General features: G+C 36.0%; 1 protein-coding gene across 1 annotated transcript in view; it reads right to left on the bottom strand.

Moving 5' to 3' along the window:
• Positions 1 to 13,773, bottom strand: part of ELP3 (elongator acetyltransferase complex subunit 3) — an 83,694-nt gene that overhangs the window by 50,621 nt on the left and 19,300 nt on the right. The window contains exon 7 of the mRNA XM_029938409.1: positions 13,567 to 13,721. Within this exon, the coding sequence (XP_029794269.1) occupies positions 13,567 to 13,721 (155 nt within the window). The remainder of the gene's footprint in view (positions 1 to 13,566; positions 13,722 to 13,773) is intronic.

Genomic DNA, 13,773 nt, shown 5'->3' with positions numbered 1-13,773 from the left:
AAAGACAAACAGAGGAAGCTGCTGCAGGGATGAGGGTCTCTTTGTAAGCAGGTGGAATACAGGAAAAAGACAGAAACAAACCCTATTCTCAATTTAATTCCACTTCAAAAATGTCTTTACTCTAGAAGTAAATGTCATTACTTTTATCAGGATAAGAAATGGAGGAATTAAAAAATAAAGTTTTTAAAAGCTAACACTTCATGTTTACAAAAAGCTTTTACCACTACCTTTTTAGAATTGTACTTTCTTCTGAAAAGCAAGTAAGCAGAAATTCTTATCAAATTTGAATGATAAAAACAATGGAGTATTTTCCTAAAGAACAAAGTATAAGGTCATCTTTCCTATAAGATCACAGTATTTTTATTAGGATTTTTATTAATGCTGTTATTCAGGCCTACAGCCACTGAACCTAACTCTTCATTTTAACAGAGGTGTAAAGATAATAATGATTGTTCAGCAAATATCTGCATACAGGCTTTCAACTAGTCTAAGTGAAATACAGCTCTCACGGCCTGCTATAACATTCCGTATTCCTGAGGTAGCCATCCAATAGTCTGACTCTCCTTTAGTGCCTAGTTCAACCCCCACACCTTCCCAGGGTCAACAGAATTCTTAAGCTCTTGAGCACCTAGGAAATGTGCTAAATGTGCTAAACATTTTCCAATCCTGATCATAAACTTCTAAGAGACAATGTCTGGAGTTGTACCCAGGTCTTCTGATTCCAATTCCACTGTTCTGTTTGTGATATTACAGGGTCATCTTAAATAAGTCTGGAGACCACCAATGTGGGGCTATGTTGCATCCTATACTTTTTTTGTAAACCAACTATAAAAGATGCTAATATGCTCTGCAAAGCCAAAATAATGTAAGCCAATAACTTATATTGACAGTATATATATATATATATATATATATATATATATGTATATGTATATGTATATATATATATTTTTTTTTTTACAAGGTTGGGGGGTGGAGTTGTGGTGGGACAATACCTTAAGATTTTAAAAGGACACAAAAACTAAATGCTACCCGGCCTTCAAAACATAGCTTAAATTACAGTTCTCCTCCCATGACATCTTCCCAGAGCTTCTCATAACTGTGACCCCACTCTCAAAGCATCTTGCCTATAATAGGAACACAGTTTGCCTTGTTATGTGTGGATGTCTGTCTGTGCATGTAGACAGGAGGTTCCTGGAAGGCAGTAGGCTCAAATACATTTAGACGTAACTGCTTAAGGGCTTCAGCACTAATAACTCTCCTTCAACATAAAAAATACAAATATGATGAATTAAAAAAAGTACAAATCTGAAGAATGAATAAATGAACCAGGCATAACCGAAGACATAGAGGTCTCTCTTTACCCATAGCAGCCTCTAGATAATTCTGCTGGTTATCTTGCCTCTTACAGAGTAATACAGGGGCACCTGGGTGGCTCACTTGGTTAAAGGTCCAACTAATGATCTCGCAGTTTGTGAGTTCAAGCCCCACGTCAGACTCCATGCTGGCAGTGTGGAGCATGCTGGGATTCTCTCTCTCACTCTCTTTCTCTTTTTGCCCCTTCTCAGCTCACTCACTCCCTCTCTAAGGAAATAAACTTAAAATAATAACAACAATACAATAAATCTTGTCCCAGAGATGCTAATCTAGCTGCAAAAATAAGACACAGAAAAAAAAATCAAGAATCACCTAAGAATAAAGAGCTAGATGTGGCAGAAATATAAACATACATTATTTCTGGGTTCTATTTGTAGGAGGAAAAAAGTAAACTATAATAGTGATTATCTATGGGGCACCTTGGTGGCTCAGTAAGTTAAGCTTCTGAGTTTGGCTGAGGTTATGATCTCACGGTTCATGGGTTCCAGCCCTGCACTGGGTTGGGCTGGCAGCTCAGGGTCTGGAGTCTGCTTCAGATTCTGTGTTTCTCTCTATCCCTGCCCCTTTCCGCTTGTGCTGTCTCCCTCTTGCTCTCTCTCGCAAAAATAAACATTAAAAAATTAAAATAAAAAAAGTGATCCCTATTATTACTAAGTCCCTGCCTGAGGGGTCCCAACCAAGGGGACACCGAAGGAAGTCAGCAATTCAATGTTAAAGTCTCTGTTATCTTCTGGAAACTACATGAGTCACTCCAAGAAGCCTATGCCATCAAAGATCACTTCTCATTGCTATCATTGTGGTGCAGTCCTCTCTTAAAACCTCTGTCACTAATAAAGGTGGCTGTGTCTTAGTCTAGTCCTGTGTGAAATCTCACTACAGCTCTAGGCCCAAGTTTCTGAAAGCCTTGCAGAAACTTTCCTACATGGATCTCAAACCAAACTGTAAACTAAATAAAAATGGCACATAAATGGAATGTTAACTTTCATTAGTCATAATGTACAAACTCTCTTCTGTATCCACAATCCCAGAATTGGTAAGTGGAATATCTAAACTTCTTTGGACAGCTGAAGATTTGTTTGAATTGCCAAATAACATCTGCGGTTATTGGTACAATTCCTCAGTAGTAGTGCCACAGAACAAATTCTTTTTTGATATAATTGTATTTGGAAAATTTCTCACAATGCAACTTTATGCTCTGTACAATGCTGTGCTGGTGATATTCTAGACTTATGAATGACTGATTTGGGTGTTTGATGATTTAACAATAAGTTTTTTTTTGAGAGAGTGGTCAAGTTTGCTTCTGGATATTGATTGTTATGTCAAAGGATCTATAAAATAGTAAGGTTCTATACAACACAAACCAAGGAAACAAACAGAATTTTGATTTTTAAATGAGTACAACTTATGGAAAATCTAACCTGATGACCTTGTGTGTTAGAAACTAATCAGGGACTCTTGCTTCCTATCATGCTAGTTGACAAAGTTTTTTTTTTTAATATTTTTATTTATTTTTGATACCGAGAGAGACAGAGCATGAGAGGGGAAGGGGCAGAGAGATAGGGAGACACAGAATCGGAAGCAGGCTCCAGGCTCTGAGCTAGCTGTCAGCACAGAGCCCGACATGGGGCTCGAACCCATGAACGTGAGATCTGACCTGAGTCGAAGTCAGACGCCCAACCGACTGAGCCACCCAGGCGCCCCCTAGTTGACAAAGGTATATTAAAAACAATCCATAACATTTTGGGCTCTGATTGTTTCAAGAGCTGACAAGAATGCTGTCAGACAGTTGAAGAACTAACAGCAATGCATTATTAATAGAAAAAAAAATCACAGTTATCACACATTCTATTAATATTATATTCACATTCAAATTTAAGAACTATATTCATAAATGCATTATAGGAAATTTGTCATTGTCAGAAAATAACTGGTAGATAAAAAATAACTTGCAAATACATCTTTTAGATAAACATTTTCATTCCAATAGAATTCTTCAAACTACAGAATGGCAGAGAAAGAAGTAATTTTAGAGATAATCTACTCCTACCTCCTCATTTTTATAGATGAGGAAACTAAAGCACTGAACACGTAAGTGGCTTCAATCAGGTAATAACTTCAGATAATAACTGAACTAAGTTGGGACCCTAAGTCTCCTGATTCTTCATGCACAGTTCTTTACACTGCATTCACTTAATAACGTTTACTTAGTATTTTCTATCCCTAAGGCATTGTGCTAGATAGAAGCACAATGTCCCTCTTAAGAAGACAGTCCTTATTAAAGGAAACAGGAAAAAATGCATTATACAGAATTAGATAATAACAGTATTCACTAAAACTGTTATTTTTGGCTACTGAAAACCAAAGTGAGGGAATCATTAAACTGGTAGATGCAAATATAACCACATCAATAATTACATTAAATTTTAAGAGATTATCCTCTAATTAAAAGTCACACAATATAAAAATGAGTATAAAAACCGAGACTCAACTACTATAGACTGCTGTCGACAAGAAACTCACTTTCAATATAAAGGCACATATGGGTGGAAAGAAAATGGACGGAAAAGGTAATACAATAGGGCAAACAGTAAACACATGAGGACTGTAATAAATTAACATCAACTAAAGGAAACTTCAGGGATAAAAAACACTTCCTAATGATTAAAAACTCATACATCAGGAAAACACAGAAATCATAAATATGTATGCACCTAATAATAGATTCTCAAAATAAAATGAAATAAAAACTAACACAACTGAAAGGAGAGATAGGGAATTCTTCAATCATGGTTTGAAATTTTAATATCACTTTCTCTTAGCAACTGATATAACAGAAAAACATCACACTATCAATCACCTGAATTTAACTGATATTTATAGAACAATACATTGAACTGCAGGATACATATTCTTTCAAATATACATAGTATGTTCACCAAGAGAAACCATATATGCTGGGGCCACAAAATAAGTCTCAATAAAAAAAACTTAAAACAATTAAATTATATAGATTTATATATATTAGATTCAGAACAAAATGGCACTAAATTAGAAACTGATAATAGTATCAAGAAAAACTCCATGTTTTTGGAAATTTGAAAATTAAACAGTCCATTTCTATATAATCCGTGGGTCAAAAAATATAAAGGACTTAAAAATATTTTGAATGGAATAATAATTAAAATACAGCATCTCAAAGTTTATGGGATTCTGCCAAAATAGTGCTTAGAGGATAACTAAATGATTAAATTACTTACATTAGAAAAAAACATCTATAATGATGGCCAAGTCTCTATATCTTACTAAGTCATAGAAAAAAACCCATAAAGTAGACCCAAAGAAAGTAGAAGACAATAAAAAAGTAAAGCAGAAATCAACAAAATAGAGGACATAAAATCAAAAGTAAGTTCTTTGAAAAGAACAAAATTGATAAATCTCTTTCTTGATGAATCAAGAAAAAAAAAGAAAACACAGATAATATCAGGATTAATAGAGGGGTTATCACTAACATTCTACAGACATTAAAATCATAAAAGGGAATATTATGAACAACTTAATACCAAGGTTTGACAACTTGGATGAAGTAGACAAATTCCTTGAAAAATATAACTTACCAACATGGATACAGATGAAACAGAAAATCTGAATATCTCTTTATCTATTAAAGGAATTGAATCAATCATCTAAAATTCTCCCATAAAGAAAGCTCAACCCTGGATAATTTTACCAGTGAGTTCTAGCAAACACTTATGGAAGAAATAACATTCATTTTATATGAACATTTAAAAAACAGAGGAGCGGGGCACCTGGGTGGCTCAGTGGGTTAAGCGTCCGACTGTCTCAGGTCATAATCTCACTGTTCACTGGGCTCTGTGCTAACAGCTCGGAGCCTGAAGCTTGCTTCGTATTCTGTGTCTCCCTCTCTCTCTGCTCCTCCCCTGCTCATGCTCTGTCTTTCTCTCTCTCTCAAAACTAAACATTTTTTAAAAATTTGAAGAAAAAGAATAGAGGAGCGAACACTTCCTAACATGTTTTATGGGGATGGTATAATAACACCAATACCAAAACCTAACAAAAAATTACAAAACGGGAACTACAGACCACCATCTCTCATGAATATATACACAAAATCTTCTCCAACGTATCAGCAAAATGACATATAAAAAGGAATGACAAAATAGGGTTTATCCTAGAAATCCAAGGTTAGCTTAATAATAAAAAAAGGTAATCTACATGATGAGAATGAAGGATGAAAATTATGTGATCATTTGAATAGATACAATCATTAGACAATTGAATTAATGACACAACCTCGCAGCAAACTTCTTCAATCCAATAAAGGTATCTACAAAAACCCCTCAAGTAACTTTGCAGTTAATACTGCAATATTAAATGTTCCGCCTGTATTACTGAGAATAAGACAAAGAAGCTTACTCTCACCACTTCTATTTAACACTGTACTAATATGCTAGCCACTACAGTAAGGCAAGAAAAAGAAAAGCATGCAAATCCAAAAAGAAAATTAAAGCTCACTTATTTATAAATTGATTGTTTATAAAGAAAATCCTAGCAGATTTACAAAAACAACTTTTAGAACTAAGTAGTGAATTTAGTGAAGTAATATGATACAAACTTAATGCACAAAAATCAATTATATATCTAGACACTATCTGTACAAGAATTTGAAAATGAAACTTTTTAAGAAGTTCAATTCTGTAGCATCAACAAACAAAAATATTTTGGAATACATTCAACAAAAGGCTAACAACATCTCTACACTGAAGATTTCTAAGAGAAATTAAAGAAGACTTAAGTAAATGAAGAAATAGACAATGTTCATGGGTTGGAAGACTCAATCTTGTCAATTTTCTCCAAACTGTTCTATAGTTTTAATACAATCCCATTCCTATCACACTTTTAAGTAGAAACTGACAAGTTGATTCTAAAATTTACATAGAAATGCAAAGGAACTAGCATATCCAAGACAATCTTGAAAAAGAATGACAAAAAAGACTCACACTACCTGACTTCAAGATATACTATAAAGCTACAATAATCAAGACAGTGTGTTACTGGCATAAGAATTGAGATATAGATCAGTGGGACGAAACAGAGCCCAGTTCCACATTTATAAGTCAATCAATTTTTGACAAAGCCACCAATATAATCTAAATAGGAAAGGGAAGTTTTTAAACAAGTACTGTTGAAACATCTATCTACACAGGAGGGAAAAAAGAAACCACATATCCTACCCTCACAATACCTAGAAAATTAATTCAAGATGGACCACAAGCCTAAATAGGCAAGCTAAATATAAAAAAAACCTAAAACAGTAAATAGAAGAAAACACAGAATATCTTGTCTTGTATCTTCTTGGGAGTAAGCACAGGTTTAACAAAGACAATACAGAAAACAATATTAAATTTAAAAATTGCTAAATTAGACTTAATCAAAATAAAAACTTCTGCTTAAAGTTATCCTTAATATAATGAATACTCAAACCACACACTAGGTTTTCATATTTGCAAAATACAGATCCAACAAAGGACTGGTATCCAGAATTTGTAACAGCTCAATAAAAAATGGACAATAGAGTTTAACAGATAGTTCACAAAGGAAGTATATACAGAAAGCAGGAGCCTATAATAAAGTGCCCAGCATCATTAGTTATCAGGAAAATCCAAATTAAAGCCACGATGAGATACCATTACACACCTACTAGAATAGCTAAAATTAAAAAGACTGACAACACCATATGTTGGTGAGGATGTGGAACAACCAAATGCTCATACATTACTGGTGGGAGTACAAATGTCACAACCACTTTGGAAAAATGTCTGCCAGTTTCTTAAAAAATTATACATACGATGGAGCAATTCTACTTCTAGCTATTACCTAACAGAAATAAATACTATATTCACAGTAAGACTCGTATGAGTGTGTTCACTGAAGTTTTACTGTAATAACCACAAATTAGAAACAGCCTAGGTGTCCATCCAGAATGGATAAACTGTGGTCTATGCACAGGGTGGACTACTACTCAGCACTACAAAGCTAACAAACACTGAAATACCCAAAACCACTGATGAAACTCAAAATGTTTCTCCCAGTAACAGAAGAGGTACACAAAAGAGTATATGCTACATGGTCATATAAAAGGGGAAAAAAGGGAATAATTGTTGCCTTTGGGAGGTACAGATAAGGATTTACTGGGGAGAGGAATGAGGAAACTCTCTGGAATGATGGTTATATTCTATACTTTGGTATAAAGTTTTGATGCATAGGTATATGCATTTATTAGAACTCATCAAATAGCACACTTAAGATCTTTGCATTTCATTGTAAGTAACTATACTTGTGCATAAAAAAAGAGGGATCCATGGATGAACAGACAAATGAATAGTTGGATAAGTATGTGATAAAGCAAGTAGTATAGAATCCAGGTGACAAGTATGTAGTACTTGAAAAATTTCTTCAAATTTTGTTTGTTTCAAATAAAATGTTAGAAGAAAAACAGCATCATAGATGACTGAGATTATATTCTAGGTTGGACCATCAGTGTTAAGTATCCTGGTCACCATCAATGAAAATCTGGTTGACCAAGGGAGGGAGTACAAGCGGTAAATATATAAAGTGAGGGGTGGGGAGTATTAGAGCTGAAGCCCAGAAATGCCAAGTCTGAAACCTGCCAGAAATAATGCCCAGGGTAGCAAGGCAGAAGACAGTCACCTGCAAGCCTTCCGAGATTGCTTTTACTTTCTTCCTAACTTCTGCAAGTCTATGAAACTGTCTTCTAGGCTTAATATCCAGCATTAGCTAGTGCTCTAGCTTTTTTCCAAGACCCATAAGGACACAGCTGGAGGATTTAAAGTCATTGATGAGGGGCAAAAAAGGAAGGAACGGAAATGAATTAAAAATTCCACTGGGAGAAGGTATGACTCACCCACTCCTTGATGGGTAACTACCCTTCAAAATTGCATCTTTTGAAAACAGCCAAGGAGCATTAAAGATTGAACATAAAACTGCTTCTGGGCAGGACTGATTAAAGAGGAATAAAACTATTTTAAAAGGTTACTCTGAGTTATTTGGCAATATTTGCATTCTGGTGAATGGGTGACTCAGATCTCACTGTCAGTCCTTTTCATCTCCAGAGCTATGATTTTTAGAGGACAAGAGTCACCAGTAATTGTTGCTTTCTGGAGACAACTGAAGTCTCAGTCTAGCTGACAGAAATGAATGATTATCACTCTGCTTGATTTAATGCACCTTCACAGAAACCCTATACCTGCTTTATCCTTGAACTCTCTCTCACTCAGCTTTCCAATTTTTCTATTTGCAAGGATATAGCATACTTTTTGCTACAAACTTGCTGTAATAACCAGGTTCACTTTAAGGGGTTTTCCTTACCTTAACTTTTAATCTTTTAAGTAAAAAGTAAAACTTTAATCAGGTTTAAACATGGTCTAAACTTTGACTAGATTAGACACAGGATAACAAAAGAGAGTGACAAGCGCTAGTAACTCTAATTTGACCAAATACTGTACCTAAAACATTACTGACTCACCTGTCACTATGTAATTTTTAACCTAATTTAAAATTAACCTTTTAAATAAAAACCTCTGATATGCTAATGAAAGTATTACATCTGTGTACTCAGCAAGTACAAACAACTAGTATCAATACTAAAATAAAAATCTGAAAAAGGCCAGTCACACTGGGTGACCCAAATGGTCTTCACAAATACTCTCGTGCAAGATGATTTAAAGAACAGCAAGGTAAAAGACCTCATCCAAATTTACTGAAGAAAACATGATGTACAAAACATAGTATCTCTGGGCTGCTCTTTAGTTCACAAAATGTTAACATTTGAAAATGGTTTGCTATGTCTCTAGTTCTATAGTACAAACCAGATTACTATTCCTTTCAACTATGTAACAATGTTTCCCTAAAAACAAAATACCACTTTTATTGTAGGGAGCTGGCAGTAAAAATTTACCTCAACAAAGCAAACAAGATGCCACAAATCAGCTTCTATTCAGATTATCTCATAAAAGTATAGAGATCAGGAGACAAGAGCAAAACATGTCAAGTGTGGGTTGGCATGATTCGGTGTGACATTTATGGATGGTTTCACGGCTCCCAGATTGTACATTTACTGCGTCCCAAGAGTCATGCATGAGATCTGCTGCAATGAAGACTCAAATCATATAGAAATTTTCATCTGAACGTAAAGTGTTTGTTGCCCTCTTGAGGTAAATTCAAGAAGAGAAACAAAACAATGTCGGCCTTGCCTAGTCCATTACAGAAAGGGGCTTTCTTCTCCAACAGGCTTTTTGTCTTTTTCTACAAACAGATCATGATCTGAAGCTGGATAGTTATAACATAAACTCTATTTTTACCCCAAAACAGACAACTTACAAAAGACACTAGAACATTTCTATAAAAATAAAACTAAAAATTCACACCAAGAATAAGCAAAAATTTTAAAGCTTCAAATGATAAAGATGTCAAATTAGCTATATCCTAAAAATTTATTAGACAGATCTTCAGTTAGCCTAGCTCATCTGACCCAGGGGACCCAAACTGCACACTGTGAAAAACTTTGTGGCAAACTTTTATGGGGGTTTGGAGGGTAGGGCAGGTCCAAGATATGTGTATTCAATTCCATTTATGAAGGTCTTCAGGGTGCCTGTGTGGGTCAGTCAGTTAAGCTATGATTGACTCAGGCTATGATCTCATGATTTGTGAGTTCAAGCCCCACATTGGGCTCTGCACAGGCAGTGTGGGGCCTGCTTTAGATTCTCTGTCTTGCGCGCTCTCTCTCTGCCCCTCCCCTGCTCACATACACACACACTCTCTCAAAAACATTTAAAAAAATAAGCAAGGTCTTCAACACGGTAAGAGCTGCACTGAGAACAGAGTATATAATATATAAGCATGGGTACAAAAACTCAACAGTCTTGATAGATTATCTCACCAGGGAATTCTCAGAGTTAAATGAATTTTAGTCAGTAACTCTGAGGTACTGTTGCCATTTCAATGTCATGAGGCTTTGAACTAATGAAAGTTGTTTTCTCTCAAATTGCATTTTATACTAAGCTATCATTTGATTTTCAGTATTACTACTGGGTTGGGTTCCATCATTATTCCTCTAAAGTTTCAAAGACTTAAGCATTTTACTAAGCATGACTTATATTCATGAATAATCAAGGTTTTGATGGTTGGGGTGCCTGGATGGCTTAGTCTGTTAAGGGCCTGACTCTTGATTTCAGCTCAGGTCATGATCTCATGGTTTGTGAGTTAGAGGTGAGGAGCCTGCTTAGGATTCTCTCTCTCTCTCTTCCCACTTGCTCTCCCTCTCTCAAATATAAACAAACAAACCAAGTATGGTCACCATCTTATCTTGCTACTAAAGCCCCTGCAGGAGGAAGAAATCACACCAGTCAGCTATTGCTACAAACCTAGGCTCATGGACACACAATTAACCCATCACATTCTCTAGAGGCAATCAAAGTAGGCTGCTCGCACACACTCTGCTGGACTCTTTATACAGGTCTCTAGAGATACACGTGATAGGGGAGGCAGGAAGGACACAAAAGATGTCCCTATTCTAAGCAGACGCCCTACCTAAGTCATTAGTCATCAGTATTTGATCATTCATTCAAAATTCATTCAGACATTTACTTATGGCTACTATGTGCCAAGAACCATTTTAATTACAGTGTAATAAAAACCACCCTTAGGTTCATTCAAACTTTGGTTCTATTCATCCCCCTACAAAAAATTCTCTAAGAAGGGCACTATTTCAAACAACCTTGTAATATGACCCTCCCTCTCCAATATGGAAGTCAGAAAAAAGCCTGAAGGCAGGAAGAGGAGTGGGGGGGGCGGAAACCCAAACCTAGAGAGATCCTATTTTTTCCAAAACTTTGAAGCTCCAGTGACGTACACAAGTGTGCTCATACACGCACAGACACACACCCTCATACCCTTCTACACCTAGCATAGTTTCTTGCATTACAGCAAAGTTCAGGCTCCGAAAGCAAAGCTGTCTGTTTCACAGCCCGACTCCACCACCGACTACCTTTGTAACTTTAGCAAGTTGCTTAATCTCTGTGCCTCAATTTCCTCATTTGTAAAACAGGGATAATCTAACTACTGAACTCAACTGTTTACTGTGAGTTTTAAATAAATGAGTAAGTACTTAAGACAATGCCCAGCACATACTATACAGAGTAAACATAGATGTGCTTCTTTACCCCCATCTCCCACATCCTTTCCACCTTAGCTCGAGCTCATGACTATAATAATCATCACTCTATCACCTCTTCCATGCACACATTTTCTATGCATTTCTGTACTTTTCCACGCATTTACATTTATGTGCATTTACACAAAAATGATGAATCCATACTGTAAAAATTGCTCTAAAAATTGCTTTTTCACATAATATACCTTGGAAATCAGCAACTCTCCCATATTAAATGCCATCTGTGGTCTGATAATCCCAATTCTGCATTGCCAGCCTGGATGTCTCTTGTACAGGCTATCTGACATCTTCACTTGAACATTTCCTAAACATTTCATATTTAACATATCCAAAGTAAAAGTCTTGATTTCCCCCCATAAACCTGTTCTTCCCTGTCTTTTCCATCTCAGGTTACAGCATTACCCATCAACCATTTCCTACAACTAAAAGCTAAGCGTCTTCTTCCGTTCCTTCCTTTCTTACCCCCAACCCAATCCAAAATCCTGTCATTTGCAAAAACAAAACAGAACTCTAACCCATCCTCTCTTCTCCATCATACTGCCACCAGCCTCAACTGCGCAGCAATGGGTATAACAGTCTTTTATCTGGCTCCTCAGTTTCACTCGTGCACTCTGCTAATCCATTAACCAGACAATAGACAACATGACAGAATGACCTTCTTATCAACCTGAATGCATCACTCTCCTGCTTAAAACCATTCATCTACTTCTCACCGCATCTCAAATAAATCTTAAGCTCCTCAAAAGCATTCTATTCTCTGGCCCAGACTTAATTCTTCGAGCTCACCTTATGACACTGCCTCCTCACACTGGCCTCCTCTCTGTTCCTAGAAGACCCCAAGAGCTTCCCTGTTTCAGTGCTTGTGTCATTTTTTTCTGCTCTTAGCCTGATTCCTCCTTATATACTTTGAGTCTCAGCTTAAACATTACCGCCTTGTCTAGAGAAAAATCTTAATTTCTACCATAGTAATCTATCTCTACCAGAGCACTTCCGGTTCATTGAACTAGTCGAAATAAATACCACAAGGGCAAGGACAACACCGGTCTTGTTCCTTATGTTGTTCCCAGTGCCTAAAGCCGTGCGTAGCCCCTAGTGGGCCCTCCATAAACATTTGGTAAATAAGAGGGGAACTATGGTAACTAACTAGGTTTTCCTGAAACTTCTGAAAATACTCTATATGAAACCTTAATATTCCTTTTGCTAAAAACTGAGATACAAGGTAACAAAAGAATGCATAATTCTGTTTTGGCAACTGGAATGAATAAGTGATCTCATTCATAAACAGCAATTATTTAGTAGTTATTAATAATAACTTGTTTTGAATGCATGGTCGCTAAATGTTTCAGACAAAGTGTACCCCTAGTGTTATTTTTGAGGAGGCTGAAAACTCAACTGGTCAAATCAAAAAACTACTATACTTTAGGCAAGCCTAAGGTTGAAAAAAATCTTTAGTGACTTTATGAATCACTCTTTCTCAGAGAATACTAGTGTCAACAAACCACGCTCACTTATTTAAAAAAACTATTAACTATTTCAATGAAAACAATCCTTTCCCACAAAACTGAAGTAACTATGAAAACCAGGAACGTGTAGGATGATGGATGTGATTGTGATGGACGTGAAAGTGATTGTGGTAACCATTTCACAATATATACGTGCGTCACTATGCTGTACACCATAAATTTTCACCATGCTGTATGTCAGTTACATCTCAATAAAACTATAAAATGTATTTAATTATAACCCATCAAAAATAGGCAAATAAAAATAACAGAATGCCCTTTACCCACCCTCCCCCCCCACCCTAAAAAAAAGAACTAGGAATGTAGATGTAGAGCAGAAAGAATTGTCACAGGCTGTGGCTCAGAGGATAAACTGACAAGCACTCTGCAGAATATGGTAAAATAAGGATTTCTTACTTGACTGCCTCGTAAATATTGTTGGAGGTATGTCCTGATAAGGCATCATGTAAATTTCGAATAAAATAATCTCTGTATTCTTCTGGAAGAGCCATAAACGTTCCACCCATCACAATAAACTCCACTTTATCCACACTGTGACCAAGTTGTTTTAACTGAAATACATATAAATTCATTAGCATTAGATATAGTCAACTACCCTACGGA

This window comes from Suricata suricatta, chromosome 1, assembly GCF_006229205.1.
Source record: "Suricata suricatta isolate VVHF042 chromosome 1, meerkat_22Aug2017_6uvM2_HiC, whole genome shotgun sequence".
In the NCBI taxonomy this organism is placed as follows: Eukaryota; Metazoa; Chordata; class Mammalia; order Carnivora; family Herpestidae; genus Suricata; species Suricata suricatta.
Note: the sequence above shows the minus strand (reverse complement) of the source record. Positions and strands in the feature narration are given on the sequence as shown.